The 25,864-nt window shown below is 43.6% G+C and overlaps 1 protein-coding gene and 1 long non-coding RNA gene across 2 annotated transcripts in view; one reads left to right on the top strand and one right to left on the bottom strand.

Annotated features, from left to right (window-relative positions):
• The window catches only part of LOC140917155 (uncharacterized), a 40,077-nt gene extending 34,383 nt beyond the window's left edge, over positions 1–5,694 (bottom strand). Inside the window, exon 1 of the long non-coding RNA XR_012160727.1 lies at positions 5,469–5,694. This is a non-coding gene — a long non-coding RNA (uncharacterized lncRNA). The remainder of the gene's footprint in view (positions 1–5,468) is intronic.
• Positions 5,695–6,437: 743 nt separating this feature from the next.
• Positions 6,438–25,864, top strand: part of PDXK (pyridoxal kinase) — an 86,093-nt gene continuing 66,666 nt past the window's right edge. Inside the window, exon 1 of the mRNA XM_073359264.1 lies at positions 6,438–6,736. Coding sequence (XP_073215365.1) covers positions 6,641–6,736 — 96 coding nt within the window. The 5' untranslated portion in view covers positions 6,438–6,640. The remainder of the gene's footprint in view (positions 6,737–25,864) is intronic.

The following is a 25,864-nucleotide window of genomic DNA, read 5'->3' as shown; positions in this document are numbered from 1 at the left end:
GACATGCACATGTTAAAAGTACATTAAGATTGCAAAGCCAAGCACTCAAGTTAGGAAATGCTAAAATGAAGGTTACTTGTGCACAGAACTGCTAACTTCCATTCTAGCTGGGGAGTGCTCAACTTCTCTTCCTGTCCCTGCTCTGCCCAAGGCCCTGCCCCCCATTCCACCTCTTTCCCCCAAAGCCCCACCCCTGCCCCCTCCCTGCCTGTGCCCCATCCCCTTCCCTCCCAGTGCCTCCTGCATGCTGTTGAACAGCTGTTCTGTGGTGTGCATGAGGAGGAGGAGTTGATCAGCAGGCTGGCCAGTGGGTTGGAGGCACTGCAGGGAGGAGAAGGAGTTGATTGGAGGGGAAAGGGGGTGGGGGGAGCTTGGCTGCTGGTGTGGGGCTCAGCACCCTCTAATTATTTTTTCCTGGATGCTTTAGCTATGGTATTTTTTTTTTCAAAGGCCCTCTGCCTCATTTGCTGCACAGGATAGACCTGCTCTGGAGATGAATCAGGGTTGTGTAATGAAGGGGAATGTTGTCTGTAAGATCCCTGTTTCATTTGTTTCAGAATGCGGAAGGGCTGTGGTGAGTGAAGCAGGAAGGGAAAGGAAGGTCTCATGGGTAAGGCAGTGGAACATGGTCCTGGAGAACTCGATTCTATCCTCTTCCTGTCCTATCAAGTTCTGATGTGATGCTGGTCGAGACATTTAAATCAAACTTGTTATAGGTGGTTGCTAATTGTGTTCCTCATGTTTTGGGTGCCTGACTTGAGAGCATGTGGTCTGATTTGCATAAAAGCTGAGCACTCACAGATGTGAATGAACTCCATGTAAGCTGTGCTTTGAACACACAAAATACAATATAATGCTAAGTAATCTGAAATATCAGGTTGTAGATATCTCAAATGGGGCACCCAAAATTAGTGGATATTTTTGACCTTCCTCTCTGTTTCCTGTCTGTAAAATGGTGACTATAATGCTAGTTCACGGCACAGGAGAGTTGTGAAAATAAACTGTTTGAAGCACTTAGATACTATTATGAGAAACGCCACAAGAAAGCTCTAGAGGAAATCAATAATTCTGTTTCCATAGCAGTGTTTGTTCAGGCCTTATTTACTGCACTCTGCTCAATGAGGATAAAACAAAATAGTAGCTTCGTGCACTAAATGAGGTAAGGGTCCCTCTGATAGAATGTATCCCTGTATTCACACTGTACACACTACTGTAGAAATTTTTGTACAAAATATGCCTTGTGAGGTATTATTTGAAAACTCAAACGTGCTGATGACTATTGTCCTGATAAAATGTGTGGCAACACTATGTGAAGCTATAAGATTCCATTGTATGGTGGTATTAACATGTTCCAAACTGAGGTTGACAGACAGGTCTGTCTCAAACAAAAGAATGTGTGCTCTGCTTAAATTGCATTTAGGCAGTAAATAGAGTCCTCAAGCAGCAAGGGAAACAAGGAAACTCAAACAGGTGAGAGAGAATGCAGCAGAGAACATCCTTCCCCATAGACTTTGTTTCCTAATACCCAGCTGGAAATGTTTTTCAAGAGGGGGACAAACACCGTAAGATACTCCCCTCCCCATTGATTTACTGCACTTGAAGGGCCAAAGTAAGCAGCTGATGGATGAGGGGAGGGGTCCTGACTTAAAAAGTTTGGTCACTAAGACTGCTGAAAGCATGTGGTGGGAGAACTGTGCCTTGAATTGAACATTGTTTAAGTAGGCACCAGTAGCATTTTATCTTTTTCTTGTAATTATTTCTGATGCTCATGCTTCATTACTTGAACTTCCTTAAAATCTATCTCTTTGTAGCGAATATACTTGTTTTTGTTTTATCTAATCCAGTGTGCATGAATTGAAGTATCTGGGAAACTCCATTTGAGGTGGCAAGCTGTGTGTATATTATTTATATAACAGAAAAAATGGACTTGTATTGTCCAGGAGAAGGTTAGATTGTACAGGACGTGCATCTGTGGGGGGAAATCTAAGACTGGAGGTGTGTTAGGGTCACGATGCAATATAACCAAGGCTGGTGATTTATATGCTGGAGGCTTTGTGAGCAGTCCAGGCTGGAGACTATATCAGCAAAGGATTGTAGGTTAGAGGGCAGGGGTGAAACAGCTACTCATTAGTTTGGATTGTACCCTGATATGTCCCGGTCCCATGGGGAAAAAACCGCATGATCATATAATTAGACTGTAGTATAATGAATACGCATAAAGGGCTGAATTAAGGGCGCATGGGCAATCTTAATTCTATTTCCTAACTTTTGAGTGCTTGATTTTGCAACTTTAAAGTTTTAATGTGTTTTTTTGTGTGTAATATGTAACTATATGTTGTGCATGCTATGTAATTGGGTATCACTCGTGAGTAGTGTATGGAGTTTGTGTGTAGTGTCAATAGGTGCATTTTTTACATGCTGTGAGTGTGTGTAATTTCACTGTGTGCATAAATACAACCTTCTGACTAAAACTCTACGACAATACAATTCAATTCCATCTACTAGATAGGAGTGAAGTCTCAAGCCTAAAGCCTGCTTAAATAGCCAGCTGAGACAAAATTTCATTAAAACCCTATACCTACAGCTATGCAAATAAATTTGGGTATTGAGAAACTCCATAACCAATGGCTGCAGAGCAGATCTGGAACAATTCTCTTCCTAATTAGTATTCTTTTTCTGTAAGTACCGGCAGTTTAACAATCTCAAGCAAAGCAGCAGTCACTCCCTCTATCACAAAGCACTAGAGAATCAAATGATAAATCCAAACAAGAACATAATCCACTCCTATATGATGTTATCCAAGGCCTCAGCACCATTAACCTCCTGACCTGAGGAGCAAACCTCTCCAAAACTGAACGTATCCAAGACACTGAACCAAAAGCTAAAACGTCAAAGTATGGTGCGTTGGGCAGAAAAAGTCAGAATATGCTAAACGGTATACAGCTCCCTACACAAATCACCATAGCAAAAGGTGAAAAACTCTATGGTAGGCTCTTACCAAACACAGAATATGAGACCATAAACTACAGGTGGAAAATGAAGGCAATAAAGTGAAGTACAAATGCAGAGAGAAACAACTCTGCAACTGACGTGGCAGGAAAGGGAGTGAAAGAGAGGCATTTTCTACTTGATTGTTCAAAGTATGAAGTAGTATAAGGAACATAGTGCCTCAAATTACCAGAAATAAGACCACTATTTAAAACGTTGACTAAAACCTGCACATTAGTAGGAGAAAGATGAGACCGCTGAGAGGACTTCATGCTATGAGTCAATCTTTGACTGAATCAGGAATGGTCAATAGTGACAAATGGACAGGAGGATTAAATCCACAAACATGCTGTGAAGTCCTATCCTGGGCTGCAGCTTAACGTATTGTATCTCTGACAGACACAAGATTTCTATCTTTACTCTTGTAGCTGGTTATGCCAAAATACCATTGAACTCAATTAAAAATTGCTTTGTGTATGCCATGTATGGGCAGTGTCAGTGTGTGCGGTGTGTGCTCTTGTGGTACCAGAGGGTGTATTGTACATTCTTTGCCTATGTATGATATCAGTGGTTGAATTGCCCATAGCGTGTGGGTTCACTGCATGTTCCATATGTATGGGTAGAGGTGGCTAAGTATGTGTGTGAGAGTGTGATGGCTGTATGATGTAATTCTGGTGTGTTCTCTCTCTCTGGGACTGTACATATATGATGGTTTTCAGTGGGCAGCTCTGCATTGGTGTCCATCAGAAGTGTCAGTGGGTGCACTGAATGGCACTATGTAGCTCAGTGCCTAGCTCTCAAGGTTGCCATGTCTAGGCAGTCAATAATGGACTGTGTGGTATGTATATTTGAGTAGCTGCCACAGTGAGTGGGTAACAGAGGTGGCAGTAGGGAGTGGGCATGGGGTAGATGGTGGTTGGGGGCTGTCAGATGCACTGTGTGTGGGAGAGTGTTTAGGGTGGCTGCAGTGGGTGGGTATTGCAAGAGCTAATGGTAGGTGTACAGTCTAGTATTTGGATGTGAGTGCACTGGGTGCTGGGGAGTTTCATGGATGTGGGGGGTGGCATTGTTTGCATTATGTGGTGAGAGGATGGGAAGGTGGTGACATCTGAGTGTGTGGGGTATAGTAGGAGGTGATGTGTACAGGGATGAGCAATGGGTACACTGATGTATAAGGGGGTGTGTGTGTGTGGAGGTGGTAATGTGGGGAGGGGGAGGAGTGTGTGTGACAGATACAGCAATTGCCTTATGAGTGGAAGACTTTATTTAATTAAGAATTCTTTGAGGGGGTCAACAAGCATGTGGACAAAGGGGGATCCAGTGGATATAGTGGGCTTAGATTTTCAGAAAGCCTTTGACAAGATCCTTCACCAAAGGCTCTTAAGCAAAGTAAGCAATCATGGGATAAGAGGGAAGGTCCTCTCATGGATTGGTAACTGGATAAAAGAAGGAAACACAGGGTAGGAATAAATGGTCCGTTTTCAGAATGAAGAGAGGTAAATAGTGGTGTCCCCCAGGGGTCTGTACTGGGACCAGTCCTATTCAACATATAAATGATCTGGAAAAGGGGGTAAACAGTGAGGTGGCAAAATTTGCAGATGATACAAAACTACTCAAGATAGCGAAGTCCCAGGCAGACTGTGAAGAGCTACAAAAGAATCTCACAAAACTGGGTGACTGGGCAACAAAATGGCAGATTAAATTCAATGTTGATAAATGCAAAGTAATGCACATTGGAAAACATAATCCCAACTATGCATATAAAATGATGGGGTCTAAATTAGTTACCACCGCTCAAGAAAGATCTTGGAGTCATTGTGGATAGTTTTCTGAAAATATCCAGTCAATGTGCAGTGGCAGTCAAAAAAACAAACAAAGTTGGGAATCTTTAAGAAAGGGACCGAGAATAAGACAGAGGATATCTCAGTGCTTCTCTCTAAAACTATGGTACACCCACATCTTGAATACTGCATGCAGATGTAGTTGCCCCATCTCCAAAAAGGTATACTGGAATTTGAAAAGGTTCAGAAAAGGGCAACAAAAATTATTAGGGGTATGGAACAGCTTCTGTATGAGAAGCAACTAATAAGATTGGGACTTTTCAGCTTGAAAAGAGATGACTAAACAAGGATATGATAGAGATCTATAAAATCATGACTGGTGTGGAGAAAGTAAATAAGGAAGTGTTATTTACTCATTGTCATAACTCACAAACTAGGGGGTCACCAAATGAAATAGGCAGCAGGCTTAAAACAAAAAGAAGCACTTTTTCACACAACACACATTTAACCAATGGAACTCTTTGCCAGAGGATGTTGTGAAAGCCAAGACTATAACAGTGTTAAAAAAAAACAAACTAGATAAGTTCATGGTGGATAGGTCCATCAATGGCTATTAGCCAGGATGGGCAGGGATGGTGTCCCTAGCCTCTATTTGCCAGAAGCTGGGAGTGGATGATGGGGGATGGATCACTTGATTACCTGTTCTGTTCATTCCCTCTGGGGTACCTGGCATTGGCCGCTGTCGGAGGACAGGATACTGGGCTAGATGGACCTTTGGTCTGACCCAATATGGCTGTTCTTAGCTTCACAGTCTCTTGTATTAAATTAATGGTTTATATATGATTGTGGGCCAGGGATGGGATGTAACAGTCTGACACTAAGTGTGTGGGAGTATGGGGCAGTGGGAGTGGCACTGGATGTGCAGTGGGAGTGTGGGTGGCAGTGGATGCGCAATAGGACTGGGGGCAGGGCGTGGCACTAGGTATGTGGGGGTATGGGACGGGGAGTGAGGGTGGCACTAGGTGTGGAGGGGTGGGGGCAGTGGGAGGGTGGGCGGCACTGGATGTGCAGTGGGACTGTGGGGGTGCAAGGGGGTGGCACTTGGTGCGGGGGGTGAGGAGCAGTGGGAGTGTGGGTGGCACTGGATGGGCAGGGGGGCAGCACTTCATGTGAGGGGCAGTGGGGGTGCCGGCAGCAGTAGGTGTGGGGGCAGGGGGGTTGCACTTGGTGGGGCGGGTGAGGGGCAGTGGGATTGTGGGTGGCACTAGGTGTGGGGGCGCAAGGGGGTGGCACTTGGTGGGGCGGGTGAGGAGCAGTGGGAGTGTGGGCGGCACTAGATGCGTAATGGGACTGTGGGGGCACGGGGGGTGTCACTTGGTGTGGGGGGCAGTGGGAGTGTGGGCGGCACTAGGTGTTGGGGCAGGGGGTGGCACTTGGTGTGGGGGGGAGGGGCAGGGGGCGGCACTTTGTGTGAGGGGCAGTGGGAGCGTGGGCGGCACTAGGTGGGTGGGGGGGTGAGGAGCCGTGGGGGTGTGGGCGGCACTGGATGTGCAATGGGACTGTGGGGGCAGGGGGGCGGCCCTAGGTGTGGGGCAGGGGGACTGTGGTGTGGGTGCCGCGGGGGGGGGGGGGGCGGCGGCGCCTTTAAATGGCGCTGGCGGGCGCTGGCGGCTCACTCCGGCGCTGGGCTGGCGGATGTAAGCCGGGGCTTAGGTGTCTGCGCCGATCGCCTGACTCCGCCGCCTGGGCTGGCCGGCCCCGCTCTCCCCTGTGCGCCGGGCGGCGGCGGCGGCGGCGGCTCGGCAGCTCCGCGCTGCCCGGGGAGGCTCCGGCCCCGGCCGCGTGCAGCGGGGGCAGGGCGCGCGGGCGGCATGGAGGAGGCGGAGGCGCGGTGCCGGGTGCTCTCCATCCAGAGCCATGTCGTGCGCGGCTACGTGGGCAACAAGGCGGCGAGCTTCCCGCTGCAGGTGAGCCGGGCCGGGCGCCTGGGGGCGGGGAGGGAGGGTGCCCGGGCGCGGTGCTTTCCCGCTGCCAGGCGGGCGCGACGCCGGTGCCCGGGCAGGGAAGGCTCCGGAGTGTGTGTGTGTGGGTGAGAGAGACACGTCCTTGATCGGCGCTGTTCTCGGTTAATACAGACTGGCCAAGATTCACAAAACAGGTACATGTCGGTAGCCAGCTATTCCTTACGCTTGTGCGGAGGGGTTTAAAGCAGGATGCTTCTTTATTTGATAGCTATACAATCATCCGTAGTATACTGAGTGCTATACCAATTTTTCATCTTGTAAATGGGGTTTGGCTTTTAAAAAAAAAATGCATGGAGTTGAATACTGTGGTAGGTGGGTTTAAAGAGCGACTGGAAATGCTTGTGACTGTTCGTTTTTTAAATGATAATGCCTAGTGCTTTAAATTCTCAAAGCCTATTACAAACACTGACTACCCTATTTTAGAAAGCATACTTAATCAGATATCATGTTTCATGCTCTCATCTCATTACTGCTGGTTCAGGGAGCTATGGTCACCCTATGTAGAGCACTACACAGTCATAAGCATTGTGGGTGTTCTCACCTTGGTCAGGTTTCAGAAGTACAGAAACCTTGCATCCGGTGAAGTGAGCTGTAGCTCAGGAAAGCTTATGCTCAAATAAATTGGTTCGTCTCTAAGGTGCCACAAGTACTCCTTTTCTTTTCACCTTGGTCAGTATCCTGTATTGTCCGCTGATGGAGGCAGGAAGCCAGATTTGATTAACCAATAATCTGATGTGCTAAATGGCAAATTCTATGTACTTGTGTAACTATAATCCACAATAAAACAAATGTAAGTGTAATGAAGTCATAAGGACATTGTAACCAGGAGAATGAACATAGTCCAGAGTTTGACAAGAATAAGATAAGGAATAATCTTTCTTTAATTATAGATATGGGGGGAGGTGGGCCTAAGGTTGTCTGGTGATAACTTTTGCCTTGTGGCTTAAGTGCAGGCTTGGGAGTTGAATACCTGGGTTCTAGCCCCACTGTATCAGACTTCCTTTATGTCTTGGTCAAGTCACTTAACCTCTGTGTATCCCAGTTTTCTCATCAGTAAAATGGAAATATAACCCATAATCTCATGACCCACTTGAGGCAAACTTTAATGCTTGCAAAGTGCTTTTGGATGGAAGGCACTGAAGTATTTTTCATTTTAAAAATACCTACTGAAGTAGCAGTGGATGCTATTTACAGAAGTCATACAATATAAGTTTTTAAAGTTCCTCAGTGCCATGGCGTATGATAAAAGCTAGTGCTGGAAAGAATTATTACACCTGTGGGCTACCTCCCAGAACTATAAGAATTGTTTATAGCAAACTGCTAATAAATATGCCTATCATTATATTTGAAGGTTGTGCAAAGCTGGGCTGATGAAACATGAAGGGAAGGAAGCAAATTGCTCTAGTGACATTTGGGTATCTTATTAGTCATCAGAACTGTGAGATGGAATTATAATAAGAATCCTTTATTTAAATAGGGGACAGTGTCAGGCTTGGGGATTTGTTCTGTACCCTTTATGCTCCCTTCAAATGTGCCCCCTTCAAATCTCCCCACCCCCCAATTTTTTCCCCCTCTTGTCTCATATCAGCTGAATCAAAGAGGGTTAAATGTGGCTCCTTACAGCAGAGTTGATAGTTCTGGAGTGTGGTTAAATGAGATGTCTGCAGATTGAGGAAGTTTTTTTTTTAACTTAGTAAAGGACAAAGTACTGGCAGCCCAGTGACAGAAGTCAAACTTGGATGGATTTTTGTATTGGAAGGGTGAAATACTATTAATCTGCTAGGCAGGCCATGTATGGCTATTTTTAGACTACCTCCATTTTTGGTATATAGTGTATATCTCTTTGTCTTCAGTGAAAATATTACATCTAGTTATATTTTTACATTTTTATTGAAAACTTGTCAGTGGATCCACTGAAAACCTGGTCCAAGTGCTGATAGTAACTTGGATCTACACATAACCATTCTCACCACAGTTTGTTTTTCAGATCTCCTTTGTTAAACTGTTTTCTTACTCCACTGACTCTTACATAAGGTACTTGTAATGAGGTTTCCAGCTTATGTACTCTTCTAGCTTCAGAAAAGTATGCACAAAGACTACAAAACAATTGCTGTTAGACTATTCCAGGCTTTCACGTATAAAAGGTCATTACAATTGGAGATGGCTGTCAAGAAGTCTTGAGATTGTGGTCAGAAATGGATCTTATTTCTCCTTAGGTTCTGTAGGATGCTAATAGTAATAAGTTAGTATAACAAAGCTGTTAACTTTTGGCTAAAAGAGAGAAACTGAGAGCTTTGGTACATGGAAACTAAAGAAAGCTCCTGAAAGACCATTAGTCATCACACTTTCAAAAGTTTGAGGGAAGATAATGCTACTTTTGAAAAAAGAAATGCAGAAAGTTGATTTTACCAGCATTTAGGCCTAGCTTTACTAATGATACCACCATAAAGGAATTTACCATTTTGTAATAATGATGTACAACTTTGAAGTTCTAACTAGCTATAGATTTTTCTATTAAATGCTACCCTACTTTTCTTTCCTCTTCTTCTGAATGAAGGACAATAGCAAAAACAGTCTCTACGTTTTGGTCAGTCAGTCATAAGAGAAAAGCAGCGAGATTCAGACAATAGTTTTTGGTGAGCAGTACATAAAGTCAAACCACAAAGAAATATACCCAATTCTAATAAACTCTTTAACACTCAGCAAAATAAACTTGTCCTAGCCAAGGTGAGGAGGAGAAGGGAAAAAACACTGAACATTGCCTTTGTGAGACTGCCCAGCAATTCATTTCTCAGACACTGCAAGGACTCTGATCTCTGAACTATAAACCATGGTTGCCAAATGAAAGTACTGGGTTTTTAAAAAAAATTTATGATTTGATTTTGCTCACCCTGCTGCAAGTATGGACAGCTGTCATCTTTACTGCAGATTAGTTTTGATTTTTGAATAGCTTTCATATCCTGTTATCAGAGTTGAAATGTCAGTGAGTCAGAACGTTGGAGCACTATTCAGTTCTGATTCAGACTAATGTAGCTTGGAGAGGTTCCGCTGTTCAGGAAGACCACTTACTTCTGCCTTCAAACAGCTACCATGACAGACCAGAAGTTACCTCCACAGCTTCTAAACCCCTTCAGAGGAGACAGGCATTTTCTAACATCTGTTCCGACAGTGGCGTGCAAAAATTATCCTCTGATAAGAAATTTTTTTTTTTTTTTTTGCTTTGCCCAACATGGAGAGGTCACATCCTCAAGGGATCTGGAGTCTTTCAGTTTTCCTATTTTTAAGAACAGCCCTCCAAACATGATGGATTTCAGTGCACCATTTAGGATGCTAGCAAATAGAATATCTATACCTTCTACGCCTCCTTTTACTCTATTCGCAATTGCTCCAAATGGCAAGGAAGTCACAGTTGAATTCACATCAACATTCAAGGTTGAATTAAAACTTGCAGGACATCACCTAGAGCAGTATAAGAATTTCACAAAAAGAAAAGGAGTACTTGTCGCACCTTAGAGACTAACCAATTTATTTGAGCATGAGAATTTCAGTTTAATTTAATATTTATATTGATATGACAAACTATACCAGTGTTGCCAAAATGTAAAGGCTCCTCTGGTAGTGGTCAGAGGTAAGAACAGTCTGCCAAGACAGGGCTTTCACAGTGTTTGATGTTTTACCATACTTATCAATAGGTATCCATTCTTGATCCGTTTATGTAGGTTGCTACATTGCATCACGTCTCTCTCTCCTGGAGGTGGACACCTTTTGTTTACCAGATCTCATGTTTCCCCAAAATTAACCTTGCTCCACCAGCCTCAAATCTGCTCTTCATATGGCAGAACAAACTAGAGCAGGCCTTTCTGCCATGCCTCTTTAGTTGAAGGATTCCAAAGAACATGAGTGAAGTGTGTTTATAAAGCGATGCAAAAAATCTCCACTGACTCCAATCTCCCAATTCTCTCTGGTTAAGTGAAACAGCTCAAGGTGAAGATCTGCCCTATTTTTCTTTGAAGTCAGTGAAGCTATGCCAATTTACACTAGCTGAGGCTCTGGGCTCAGTCATCACCTGACTGAATGAAAAGTAGAGGAATGTGATCACAAATTCTTCATAGAATTCAAAGCAAGATATTAGCCTGCAAACACTTGCCATGGAGTGTTAAAGGCAGCAAAGTTTTTTCCTCGGAGACCCAACATCCTAGATAAAGTAACTATATGTTGCACCCCTTTTCCCAGCCCTTTCTCTGTCATTTTAGGTGGTAAAAACAAGACAAGTTCTGTGCCTTTCTATACACCTGTACAGCACCTAGCCTATTTTGACTATACTGCAACAGGTCAGAACAAAAGCAAACCCCGCAACTGTTTTGCCCAGCACAAAGATTAGCATTAGAGATTGGTTCAGACCAAAACTTCAGATCTGAACACGCACAAACTTGAGGGAAGTTCATACCTATACTTGAAGACTGTGGCTTGGGCCCATTTCTAAATAACACAGAAATGTCCTTTTTTGAGAGTTCAATATTTTTACCTCTTTCAGACTTCCAGGGGGACTGGAAATATACCCCCCCCCCTTTTTTTTTTTTTTTAGTATATGGAAAAGAATCCCTAAAAGAGCTAAGAAGAATGAGCATCACCTGTCTTCTTTATTGCTTGAGCAGACAGCTCATTCCATTCAGCGGAGAAGCCTACGCTGAACAGATTTCAAAAGGCCTTTTGTTCCACAATAGGGAGGTTTGTCTCTAAATTATAACCCACCATGAACAATCTCATTATCTAGATCAAAGTGTTGGTATTTTTGTCAGTGCTTTTAGCTCCCTCATACAGATAGCTGCTCTAATAGAGTCAAGACGTGAAAACACAGAGGAGATTCCCCCATATTTCAGGAGAGCAAGGATGGGAGGGAATCATCATGTGAACTCAACGTTATCAAAAGTGAAGTAAGGATGGAAAATTCAGCTTAAAACCGTGTTTGAAATATTGTCCAACACTAACTTACAGGTGACTAGGTGGCTCTTCGGTAATGAAATATAAAGTCGGTCACACTTCTAGGTTGTAGGTCTGAATGCAGACCAATCTGGCAGGTACCAAATGTACTCTGATGGCTTATGTGAAGATAGCTTGTACTTTTCTAGCCTATTCCTAGAAGGGACTTGTCCACTGTTTTTTTCAGGTGTTCAGATACCAGAGTGATGGGCACAGTATAGGAACCCTAGATATAATTCAAACCCTAGAGACAGTCTCTTAGATCAAGGTTAGGATACTTCAGAGCAGATGCAGCAGGGCAACTGCTTTGCTGTGGTTAAAGGACTTCAGTCTCCAGAGCTATCAGTACTACACATTTCAGTAGCACTAGCTTTGTTTTAACTTTTAGAAATGAGGGGATGCTTCAAAGGAAGAGCAGACATACAGTAAAAAGTTAAATTATGGTGGGAAAATAGCTTGTGGAAACTTAGGTTATCAGCTGAATGTAGTATTGCATGAGCCATGACAGCTCACCGTAAAGCGTGAATAACCTTTACTGCATGAAAACATACGTGTACAATGGAGACTCTGCAGGTCAATGTCCTTCCCATATTACAAATCTGGCAGCATTGGTGTTTTTTGGGGGTGTTTTTTTTTACTAGCACAGTTGTGCAGCCAAATTAGCTCTAAGGCCACTTTTAGAAAGCATTCAAGGCTATCTTGAGAACAGCTTTTTAAAAAGCCAGTTCAGCAAAATTACTCCCCCTCCACTTCCCTCCCCGCACACTACCAGCACAACTGTGTCAGCGGAAACTGTTTAAAAAAGTTTAATAAGGAATAATGCAGATGTTGAGAGGGATGACTCCCATGAGATCCTCATTTCTACGTGGGGGGAGAGATCAAGACAGGAGACCTTTCACCTGTGGTTTGTTAGCAAATCTGCCATGTCTCAAAGTACATACGTTCAAAGAACAAACAAGTGTAATTTTATCTCTGGATGGGTCTAAAGGTTATGAGCATCTTTCCCAGCTGTAATTACTTCAGAACAGTAGAAGCCAATTGCAGATACAACCTTGCTACACAAAATGCTGTTTGTTTTTTTTTAAACAGGTCTGATCCTTTAATATTTGTAAACTATGCTTCCATAGATAGCAAGTGAATCGTGTACAATTAACAGAAGTAGTCTGTTTCAAGAAGCCAACCTTCCTTTTCTCTACCAAATACCTACTGCATCAAAAGGTAAAACATTCAGGACCTGTGAAAAGAACAGATCTTAATTTAAAAGATTTGTTTTTGTTGCAGATCTTGTTTAAGTGAACAGCAAAGTCTTAACAATTATTAGTTTCAGTAGGCTCCACCTAAAGCAAGCAAGCTGTAAGTATATAGGCCTGTTTTTTGCAGCATTTTCTGAACTTTATGGTTTCCTCTTAGGACACAGTCTTTTTTTTTAATCTGGATTAGTACAGAGTGATGCACATTCTTCACACACAAATTTAAAATATAGTCACCCGGTGGTTTCTCTTGTCAAAGTCAGATTCAGGACTCACAATCTGTCAGACCACTCTGTTTGTTAGCAAAGCGCCTTGCTAATGCACCCAGATGTGAGCCCTTCTCTGAGGTTCAAGATAACTTTTTTATACAGCTAAGCCAAGGCCAATTTAACATAAGAGACAAAAGAAAGCAGAAACTGACAAATATACGTACATATCTTATTTGCATACTAACGTTTACCAATCTCCTAGCTCAGTAGGAGCTCTAAGTTAATTAGTCTGAGGACCCATTGTCTCACACGCCTTAATGTTTCTCTTCCTGACAACTATATTTCAACAAACCCTTCAAGTAGCAATTCATTAAAGAAATATAATTTCAATATAATTCATTCTACTTTCACAATCCCTCCTTTTGGTCAAGCTACACAATGACCAACAATGACTGGGTTCCACATATCAAGCGTTCTTTATCTCTTTGTTCATCAGTGATATTTAAAATCATCAAATTAGCACTCTGGTTTGGGGCAGCTATCTGTGTAGCATGCCTGACACAATTTTGGATACAACAGGAAAGTAACTGAAAACATACAAAAATTATTAGGATTCCAAACAGGAGAGTTAGGGCTCCCTGAAACAACCAGTTTCCTATGCCAGAGAAATTGAAAAGGTTACTTAGCCACTTCCATAAAGAACTTGGCTCTTCGTGGGGAAGATATGTGATTTGTTCTAAGTGGCTAGCACGATCTATTACCTCATTGGTGTTGTCTGGTATATACACACAGCAGTCTTTTCCAATGAGAGCACAAGTCCCTCCTTTTGCTGCCAGCACTATGTCCAATGCCTGACGGTTTTGGAGGGCCATCTGTCGGATTGCCCCTGTTTCTTTGACCAGGGCTCTTAAACTTTCTCCGGTTTCATTTGCCATTATTTCAACTACTGCTTGTAACCTTAGGAGCCTTTTTGCATGGTGTATTACTCCCCCAATGGTATGAAGGAACCGCCAATGGCCTCTTCCCAGGTTAAGGGGCTTATGTTATTTACATACCATTGGGCATCTTTTAAGTCCCTTCTTTTTCGCCTGAAATTGCGGAGGCGTTCGAGGGAAGGTTCCTAGCACTCAGAATTGTGGGAAGAGTCGGGCGTGATAACAGATTCCTGACCAATTAGCTGGTAGTGCGGTATAAGCTCTGGTCCCACACACCCAGTGATGGCCTATTAAGGCCAGGAAGGGTCGGTTGCACCCATTTGTCATATAGGTGTTTGCAAAGGAGGAGTAGTATCCCCCAAAGGGTACAGGGTAATTCTCCTTACTAGGAGTGGTATTATTTGCATGACATTGAAAGATTGTATTGTTTTCACTAAGGTTACTGTAGGGGGAACATGAGATTGATGATTTCTCTGTTTGATCCCAGGTTGAGAAAAATTCATATCTCTATACCCGGCCCGCCACTTTTTAGTTTTGTTTGAATAATCCCATACATCATTGGCCACAATATGCTGAAGGCAACGGCTTTTCCCCTGATCCAGCCCTGTCCCATTACACACCCAACACCAATGACCTTTTCCCTCCACCACACTTATCCATTTAGTTGCATTTATTCCCACCACTTCCCAAGTGTAATTGCTGATCCGTATTTTGTTAAACAGACGAGATCCTCCAGTGAGGTCTGGGGACTTGAGTGGGATAGCCAGGACAGGAACACCAGTTTGAGAGTGGGCTGGGATGTGGCTGCAGACCCAGCAATGAGAAATATTAAGGGTCTGAGCTATCCACACCTGCTGCTGGATAAAAGAATTGTCATCATGGTCTCCCCAGACCGTACGATACCAGCAGCTGAGGAACAGGCCGAGGCGCATGTTAGAGGCAAGGCTCTTCTGGTTCTGACTACCTCAACTGAGGGAACCGCAGTCACGGTTTTATGCTCACCAGGCAGTAGGCGCTAGGCTCGCTACTGCTTTTTTGTTTTGTTTTGTTCGTCGTCTGCTTCTGGCAACCCTTACGAGAGCGTAGATTGTAAGGTATTGCAGACTGTTCCTCTACGTCATCTTCTGGAGTCAAAATTGACTCTGCGTTGTCCTGAGGTGACTATTGGTTCTCTGGGGATGGTGCCTTCTTACACTGTGAAGCATGTATCCATGCTGCGATACCAGATAGTTTAACAGCAGTCTGTGTAGTAAGCAGTACCTGATGAGGACCCTTCCACCGGGGCTTCAAGGTGTGCTTTCGATGATGGCGCCGTATGTAGACCCAGTCACCTGGCTCGAGGTTGTGGCAAGCATCGGAGGTGGGTTCCATGGGCCAGGCGACTCGAACCTGTGAATGGAAGTGACTTACAGCTTGTATTAGTCCCTTGCAATACTGAAGGAGCGCACTTTGAGTCAAGTTCAAATCTGGAACAGGAGTAATAGTAGTCATAGCTCGCATAGGGCGTCCCATAACAATTTCAAAGGGACTTAATTTATGCCTTTGGGATGGAGTGGATCTCATGTCCATAAGGGCTAATGGTAAGGCTACTGGCCAGCTTAATCCTGTAGAGTCACAAATTTTAGCAAGCTTATTCTTAAGTACACCATTTCGTCTTTCAACTGCACCTGCGCTCTGTGGGTGGTAGGGACAGTGCAACAGGTGTTTGATATGCAATATATGGTCCAGGTGTTGAACAAGTTGTCCAGTAAAATGTGTACCCCGATCACTGGACAGAGTAGCAGGAATTCCCTTGGCAGGCATAATATGATTTAACGAACATTTGGCAACAGACAGTGAGTCAGCCTTGCAACAAGGGAAGGCTTCACTCCAACCAGAGAATAAACATACCATAACCAATATAAAGTCATATTGTTGACGCTTAGGCATTTGTGCAAGAACGGTGCTTGAGGCAGGCCCCGGACCCCCTGGGCCACTTTTGCAGGTTTACCAATATTATGGCTTTGGCAAATGGTACAGGCTGCTCAGTGGCAGGCTGCAAAAGAGCCAAAATGGGGGGCCCACCATCCTGTCTTAGTTACAGCAGAGACCATCCCCTCCTTTTCGACATGTGAAACACCGTGTAGCAGGGCGGCCAGAGACGGGTAGAGTGAAAAGGAGGCTACAAAGGCACCAGTAGGCGAGCACCAAAGAGAATCTGGATGTAGAGAGCAACCTTGGGCAACCCAGGATTCTTTCTCGGTTTCTGGGGCAGAGTCTTGGAGCAGGGTGAGGTCAGTGAGGGACCAGGAGGGTAAGAAGAGAGCGGAGAGCAAGGGAATCAGACATTTCGACTAGGCACGCTGCAGCAGCCACAGCACGCAGGCAGGGGGGTAAGCCTTGGGCAACAGGGTCTAAAGTGGCAGAGAAATAAGCCACTGGGCGGTTCTTTTCTCCATGCATCTGAGTGAGAACTCCAAGCGCACACCCAGATTTTTTGTGGCAGAAAAGGGTAAAAGGCTTAGAATAGTCAGGCAGCCCTAAGGCAGGGACAGAAGCTAAACCCTGTTTGAGGGAAACAAAGGCAGAATTGGCCTCAGGGGGCCACGGCATGGGGTCAGGCACAGAAAATTGAGTGAGTTCCTGGAGAGGTTTTGCAAGGGAGGCATATTGGGGAATCCATTGTCTGCAAAATCCAGCCATGCCTAAAAACTTCCAGACCTCGCGTGGGGAGCGGGGTCGGGGAAAGCTAAGGATAGCTTGGATGCGGGTGAGAGAAAGTGCACGGGAACCCTGGGAGAGGAGAAAGCCAAGGTATGTGACAGAAGCGTGACAGAGTTCTAGTTTTAGAGCGAGAAGCTTTGTGACCCGTATTTGCTAGGGCAGTAAGGAGTACTAAAGAGTCAGTTTCAGAGGCAGACAATGAAGGGGAACAGAGGAGTAGATCATCTACATATTGGACTAGTGTGGACCTGGACAGGAAAACAAGGTCAGCAAGGTCTCTGGCTAATGCCTGGGAAAAATATGACGGGCTTTCAGTATACCCCTGGGGCAGTGTGGTCCATATGTACTGTTGCCCCTTGTAAGAAAAGGCAAACAGAAACTGGGAGTCAGGGTGAACCAGGACAGAAAAGAAAGCAGAGCACAAATCAACAACAGTAAAATGAGTTGTATCTGGTGGGATAGAAACCAGAATCTTTGAGAGAGGCAAGTTTTGATTCTGTCCACCTATGATTTGCCTCTTCCCACCACTGCATGAAACAATCAACCTATCCTTTTGCCAATTTAGTTTTAGGTTGGCTGAGTTTGTCTTTTAAGACGTCTACTCGGTCTTTGTCCCAAGATCCTAACAGTGGCCACTGAATTTTGGGATTCTCCTGAGTTAGCCTTTTGCATTCCCATACACATCTTCCCTCCCTCCCTCCCTCCCTCCCCGCAAGGTCAGCCTTTTGAAGCCATCCCCCACCCATGCCATGAGGTTTTCTGTTCATTAAAACACAACAATGCTAGCAACAAGACAAACACCACAGACAAACAACACAAAACATAGATCCATGGTATTCTGAATTACTCTTCCGCTGGCGCCAGCTTGCTTGTAGAGTCTAAAAACAAAAGAAACAATTTCCACCCCCCTGGTGGGGACAAATTATTGCTTAATAATAATACCACTTTCTTTTACAAATTTCCTTGCTAATTGCAGGAAAAACAGAGGAATTGCACCCACATTTTCCTGTTTTTGTTCTATAGGCAGGCCAGGTTTCAATGGCTTTTATCTTTTAAGGGGTATGGGAAAATTATCCCACTGTTTTAGCCATTAAATCCCTGAGTTTTCCTTCTTATACAGCAGACCAAGTTTATAATGTTTTTCCTGCTGTGTTAAGCTTTAAGTTTTATTTACAGGTAATAACTGAGAAGCATCATTACCATACGACCTTAAAGGGTTTTTCCAAAAATCATACACACTATATGTTGTTACAGGGATACTTATTATCATTAAATTTATTAAAATTATCTTGTTATACCATGCCTTTTATTTAGACAATTTGTTTGCTGACCAGGTATGTCCTTTATCTGCTCCTTTGTGCTGCTAGTTCTTTCCTTCCTTTATCATTTAGGTAATTTGCATTTTCACAGGCACTTCCTGCTTTTGGATTTAAAATCAGCAGCTCAGAGACTCTATCTTAAAAGGAACACAATCAACTTTCACCAGAGTTTTGATTACTTTTAACTTCTGCTTCCAAAACACATAGCAATCTGAAAAAGAAAACCCAACCTATTGTGGCTCCCTTTGGAGCCCTAATAGCATTTTAATTAAGTAGCATGGTATGTTTGCATTTCTTTTGCTCCTTCTACAATATACCCTGCACATGTTCTGGGGCAAATGCACATTCCTTCCATAGTTTAACTTCTATAACATTACCCAGATCCATTTTTACATAAGGTGTAACTATTTCTTTTTTTGCTTACAGAGTTTTCATGTACCTTTATCAAAGTGACAGTCTGATTACTCAGAGCCATTTTAAGACTCAGTGTTTCTAACATTGTTTGTTTTTTGTTTTGTGCACTTCACCCCTGCTGTTGCTTCAGAAGGGCACTGTCTTTTTTATTTATTTTTTTTTTTTTACTACAGCTCTCATCTGCTATTTTGTTACAAAAACAAACATAAAACAAACAAAAAGAATCCAGAATTTTTTTTATATATTCTCCTGATTTTACTGCCCTGCTGCAGCCACAACTTAAAAACATTTTTAATTTTGTAAAGCATTGAGTTACCTTTTAAGGGTTAAATGCCAAATCCCAAAGCCAAACTACACTAATTACCTGTGTCTAGCAAAAAGGTCTGTCAGTTTTGCAACTTTGAATTAAAGAGTCAAATGGATTTTTAGTGGCATTATTTAAAACAAAAACAACCAACTGGTCCTTAGAACTTTACATATTTACACACACACACAGATACATACACATTTTCTTTCCCTTAACATCCCTTCCACACTGCTCTGTTTTTTTTACATCTTACATTCCCTTTATACATTTGAGGCAGTTAAGTTCCAATAGAACACCCTTGCATCCTTTAGTGATTTTGATTACATTACCCAATAGTCAGACAATTTTGATCAGATTCTCTCTCTGCCTGCAGCAGTCCCTTATAGATCATTTCTGTGGGAAAAGGGCCCATTTTCCCTCAGAATAGCTGTAAAGGCTTCTGGGGACAGTAGCGTAGTGCTGGTAGTAGTCACTCTACCTGACTCCCTTAGCCCAGACCATTCTTCCAGAAATTTACAGGAGTCCAGACTCTTCCTAAAATACATAACCTGAGCCGACGTTCCTTTAGGGAACTGTCCCGACTTAGATGTCTGGTTACCCATACAGGAGGACTTTACACACCAATCACACAAGAAGGAAAGTTGGGTTCGTCAGAGCGATGCCCGGTGCAACACACAAAAGGAGCCCACAGGCTACTGCCTCAATCGCCCTTGCTTTCACACAAGGGTTTTACCCAAGGCGCGGTGCGGCTGCAATTGTGCAGATTTCACTAACTCAGACCGTGGGGACAGGAACCCTTTGGTCAGCCGATCCCCAGACGGAGACAGCGCCCAGACTCAAACACACCACAGGGAGGATGGATAGACATAGAGACAAGCCAGGCCTCAGTCTGGACAAAACATAGAAATAATTACCTGACCAGATTCCTGATGTCAGATCCCGGGATCCCTACCAGAACAGAGTGGGAACCAACAGGTTCGATGGCGTAGACTTCACTGTGGTCATGCACCCTTCCATCCTGGTGGAGGACCGCTCGGGCCAAATGCCCAGGTGCCAGCTTGCCACGGCCGTCCTAAGAACAGTCAGGAGTCACACGGCCCCAGTGAAGACAGGGTGGAACCTCCAAATTGTCAAAGTCAGATTCAGGACTCTCATAATTTGTCAGAAAGAAAAGGAGTACTTGTGGCACCTTAGAGACTAACCAATTTATTTGAGCATAAGCTTTCGTGAGCTACAGCTCACTTCATCGGATGCAAACAGACCACTCTGTTTATTAGTAAAGCCCCTTGCTAATGCACCCAGATGTGAGCCCTTCTCTGAGGTTCAAGATAACTTATTTATACAGCTAAGCCAAAGCCAATTTAACATAAGAGACAAAAAAAGCAGAAACTGACAAATATACATACATATCTTATTTGCATACTAACGTTTACCAATCTCCTAGCTCAGTAGGAGCTCTAAGTTAATTAGTTTGAGGACCCATTGTCTCACACGCCTTAATGTTTCTCTTCCTGACAACTATATTTCAACAAACCCTTCAAGTAGCATTTCTTTAATGAATTATAATTTCAATATAATTCATTCTACTTTCACACTCTCCAGATAAAAAACACCCCCTGCAATCATGGGGAGGTGAACAGAAGAGATTGAAAAACCAGAGAAATCAGTGAGTATGCGCTGTTGCTTTTAACGTAACTCCGTTTGGCATATGGTGTTAGATGCCTTTGGTGTGGTTTACAGTGTTGCACTACCAGAGTGGTGGTAACAATGGAGGGTGTGCTAGTGTAGACAAGGCAAAGACATTATCACAACGTTGTCTAATCTGTCACAGTGATGAAAACACTACATTGGTCCGTCTGCATTAGTGCTACCACTAGTGAGGTTGCACTGGTGGTGAAGAAAAACTCCACAACCAAACACCACACACTTTCCAAATCCAAAGGATTCCGTTCCTCTATTTGTAAATCCCATTGTCTGCAGCACTCCTGTATTGTGCCCTTTCATATTCCAGACATCTAAAGATCTAGCATTATCCTTCATACTACTTCATCCTTCTCTACTTCATGCTTTAAATCTGAGCTTTTGATTTTCCAAAGAACAAAGGAACACTCAACTTAAAAAATCTTCAGACAAAGGTGTGACTTTTATCTGCTAATGCCTAAGATGACTAAAACAGAGTTGGAGGGGAGGGGACTTTTTTCAGTTTAAACTTGTCTCTGCCAGGTGTATAGTAAGTTTCATGGCTTCACCTGTATTGGTGGTAATTTCCCCCTCCCCCCTGTTTGTGTGGGGAAAAGACAGCATGGAGGGTCGGGAGGGGGGGTAGTAATTATTTTAAAATGGGAAAATGTGATTATAAACTCAAATGGACAGGAGAGCTCAGGGATAGGTGTGGAGCCTGAGATGACTTTCCTTGATTAGACCTCAAGTTCAGTATCCTTTGGTTGAAGCCATATAACACCTCAGTGAGAGAGGTGCGTATTTCACTCCTTTTATGCTTGAGTGAGCTGTGGGTTGCTTAAAGTCACAAGAAGGTTGGTGTTAGAGCTGGGAATAGAACTTGGAAGTCCTGACTCTTGCTGCTCAGCCAGTCCCTGTAGACTACTCCCTTCATAATTTGGTAGTCAAGTGCACTGAGGTATATAATATATTAGAATAACCAACTCTCACTTGTGGCTTGTTCCAGCTTCCATTGTAGTCACTGGAAACAGAATCAGGCCTTTGGTCATTCACACAGTAGTTACCAAACACAGCTGAGTAGCTGTCTATCTTAAAGTTTTGCATTGGCATCCATCACCTTTAGTATCTGAGCACCTCCCATTGGCAAAGCAAGGTCTCTGCCTACTGGCCTCCATGAAGTATTTGGCTGTTCTTTTTCTGGTCGTAGGAGTCTCCCTCCTTGATGTAGGTTTATACTGTTCTCTTTTTAGAGATCTGAAATCTCAGAAACTATAATGGGTTAGAGTGTGATCCATTTATCACCCCTCTGCCTGGGAGAAGATTGACTATTCTCAATAGGACAGTCTCTTTCTTAAAGAACAGACCCACCCAGAGCACTCTGACTTGTGCAAAAGAACAGTGCTAAGGACCATACCAATGGTAAGACATACAGACAGCTACATACCCAAACATCTATAAGAGCAGTATGCTTTTGAAAAGAACCCAGAGCTTTATAATTTGTATGGATGTTTTTATACATAACTTGATAATTGTTTGTTAATACTTTTTCCTTCCTATGCTATCTGATACATAGAAATAGGCCAGAGCCATGATGTTTGGATCTAGAGCTGAACATTCAGATCTGATGCTCTGGTGAAGGCCCATCTCTGCTAATATGTACTTGTAAACTTAGTTGCACAGTGTTGCGCATGACTCTACTTAGCTATAGTTATGGATCAGTTTGTGGAATTCCTTGATGTGGGTGGAAGCAGCAAGAACACCTCAAATCTGTGGACTGAGGCAAACAGCATGTCCTATCTAGCAGCTTATAATGCATATCACAAAATACATAAGCTGAGTCTGCTCCCTGCAGAGTTAACAGCAAAACTCCTATTTGCTATGCCTGGAGCAGAGTCCAATCCCTCACTTGTAGAGGAAGGGAAAATACATTCCCTGGCTAGGAAGCTTACATTTCGAGATGTACCTTTAGAGATGAAGAACAGGGCGGCTTTTGTTTGCTTTGAATAAGAGTGAAGGGGGAAGTAGATGCTGAGATTTCCTTGTCTTCCCATTCCCCTAATAAATCAATGCCTATACAATTCCATCATTTAATACCATGCCAAATGTATGCTCAGAGATTAGCGAAGAAGCTATGCTAAAAACTTCTGTCATTGTTCATTGGATTGATACAGAACTGAACTGTATGACGCAGGGAGAGAAGCTGATTGCTGTGTGCGTCATCCAGACACAGGAGGATGTTTTTTGGTAAAAATGTACATGGCACAGGATGAGAGAAGTTAGTGTGCTGAAAGAAATGGCTTTCAGGGAAATCTGATAAGAGGCTTGCACTGCGTGTTCTTAGTGTCTTGAATTGAATAATATTAGTCTGTCAGAGGAGAAATATAAAATGGAATGATTTGATCATATTTGTGCTGTGGCTTGAAGGTTGATTTGAAGGAACATCTTTAAAAATGCATTAGCCTTCCCTTGAATTTGGCTTCTTATTAGAGACGTTTGCTTATGTGTGAGCTTTCTCAGAGGAAAGCAGAGAATTAGAAACCAACATGAGAGCAAGTTCTCTGTGCTTCAAAGGAAGCTGCTGTAGTCTTTCTTTCCTTTGACAGCCATTATATTACAGTCAGGTCAGCCAATCCACAGCAAGCTGAAAAAAACTGCAGTTCTCTGTCAGGAGAGAGGCTTTGTTCTTACAACATTATTTTACATTGCACAAGAAGGCTAGAGAGAGCTGTTTGTGAAACCTGAAAATGGGTGTGCCTGTACACGATCACAAATATTTTAGGTTTCAGAGTAACAGCCGTGTTAGTCTGTATTCGCAAAAAGAAAAGGAGGACTTGTGGCACCTTAGAGACTAACCAATTTATTAGAGCATAAGCTTTCGTGAGCTACAGCTCACTTCTTCAGATGCATATCGTGGAAACTGCAGCAGGCTTTATATATACACAGAGAATATGAAACAATACCTATTCCCACCCCACTGTCCTGCTGGTAATAGCTTATCTAAAGTGATTTCCAGCACAAATCCAGGTTTTCTCACCCTCCACCCCCCCACACAAATTCACTCTCCTGCTGGTGATAGCCCATCCAAAGTGATAACTCTTTACACAATGTGCATGACAATTAAGCTGGGCTATTTCCTGCATAAATCCAGGTTCTCACATCCCCCCCCACCCCCATACACACACAAACTCACTCTCCTGCTGGTAATAGCTCATCCAAACTGACCACTCTTCAAGTTAAAATCCAAGTTAAACCAGAACATCTGGGGGGGGGGGTAGGAAAAAACAAGAGGAAACAGGCTACCTTGCATAATGACTTAGCCACTCCAAGTCTCTATTTAAGCCTAAATTAATAGTATCCAATTCGCAAATGAATTCCAATTCAGCAGTTTCTCGCTGGAGTCTGGATTTGAAGTTTTTTTGTTTTAAGATAGCGACCTTCATGTCTGTGATCGCGTGACCAGAGAGATTGAAGTGTTCTCCGACTGGTTTATGAATGTTATAATTCTTGACATCTGATTTGTGTCCATTTATTCTTTTACGTAGAGACTGTCCAGTTTGACCAATGTACATGGCAGAGGGGCATTGCTGGCACATGATGGCATATATCACATTGGTGGATGTGCAGGTGAACGAGCCTCTGATAGTGTGGCTGATGTTATTAGGCCCTGTGATGGTGTCCCCTGAATAGATATGTGGGCACAGTTGGCAACGGGCTTTGTTGCAAGGATAAGTTCCTGGGTTAGTGGATCAGCGGCACTGCTATGGGTACCCGCATGGCCCCACAGTATGCCAACATTTTTATGGCTGATTTAGAACAACGCTTCCTCAGCTCTCGTCCCCTAAAGCCCCTACTCTACTTGCGCTATATTGATGACATCTTCATCATCTGGACCCATGGAAAAGAAGCCCTTGAGGAATTCCACCATGATTTCAACAATTTCCATCCCACCACCAACCTCAGCCTGGTCCAGTCCACACAAGAGATCCACTTCCTGGACACTACAGTGCTAATAAACAATGGTCACATAAACACCACCCTATACCGGAAACCTACTGACCGCTATTCCTACCTGCATGCCTCCAGCTTTCACCCTGACCACACCACACGATCCATCGTCTACAGCCAAGCTCTGCGATACAACCGCATTTGCTCCAACCCCTCAGACAGAGACAAACACCTACAAGATCTCTGTCAAGCTTTCTTACAACTACAATACCCACCTGCAGAAGTAAAGAAACAGATTGATAGAGCCAGAAGAGTTCCCAGAAGTTACCTACTACAGGACAGGCCTAACAAAGAAAATAACAGAACGCCACTAGCCGTCACCTTCAGCCCCCAACTAAAACCCCTCCAACGCATTATTAAGGATCTACAACCTATCCTAAAGGATGACCCAACACTCTCACAAATCTTGGGAGACAGGCCAGTCCTTGCCTACAGACAGCCCCGCAACCTGAAGCAAATACTCACCAACAACCACATACCACACAACAGAACCACTAACCCAGGAACTTATCCTTGCAACAAAGCCCGTTGCCAACTGTGCCCACATATCTATTCAGGGGACACCATCACAGGGCCTAATAACATCAGCCACACTATCAGAGGCTCGTTCACCTGCACATCCACCAATGTGATATATGCCATCATGTGCCAGCAATGCCCCTCTGCCATGTACATTGGTCAAACTGGACAGTCTCTACGTAAAAGAATAAATGGACACAAATCAGATGTCAAGAATTATAACATTCATAAACCAGTCGGAGAACACTTCAATCTCTCTGGTCACGCGATCACAGACATGAAGGTCGCTATCTTAAAACAAAAAAACTTCAAATCCAGACTCCAGCGAGAAACTGCTGAATTGGAATTCATTTGCGAATTGGATACTATTAATTTAGGCTTAAATAGAGACTTGGAGTGGCTAAGTCATTATGCAAGGTAGCCTGTTTCCTCTTGTTTTTTCCTACCCCCCCCCCCCCCCCCAGATGTTCTGGTTTAACTTGGATTTTAACTTGAAGAGTGGTCAGTTTGGATGAGCTATTACCAGCAGGAGAGTGAGTTTGTGTGTGTATGGGGGTGGGGGGGGATGTGAGAACCTGGATTTATGCAGGAAATAGCCCAGCTTAATTGTCATGCACATTGTGTAAAGAGTTATCACTTTGGATGGGCTATCACCAGCAGGAGAGTGAATTTGTGTGGCGGGGTGGAGGGTGAGAAAACCTGGATTTGTGCTGGAAATCACTTTAGATAAGCTATTACCAGCAGGACACT

This window comes from Lepidochelys kempii, chromosome 1 (genome assembly GCF_965140265.1).
Source record: "Lepidochelys kempii isolate rLepKem1 chromosome 1, rLepKem1.hap2, whole genome shotgun sequence".
NCBI lineage: Eukaryota > Metazoa > Chordata > Testudines > Cheloniidae > Lepidochelys > Lepidochelys kempii.
Note: the sequence above shows the minus strand (reverse complement) of the source record. Positions and strands in the feature narration are given on the sequence as shown.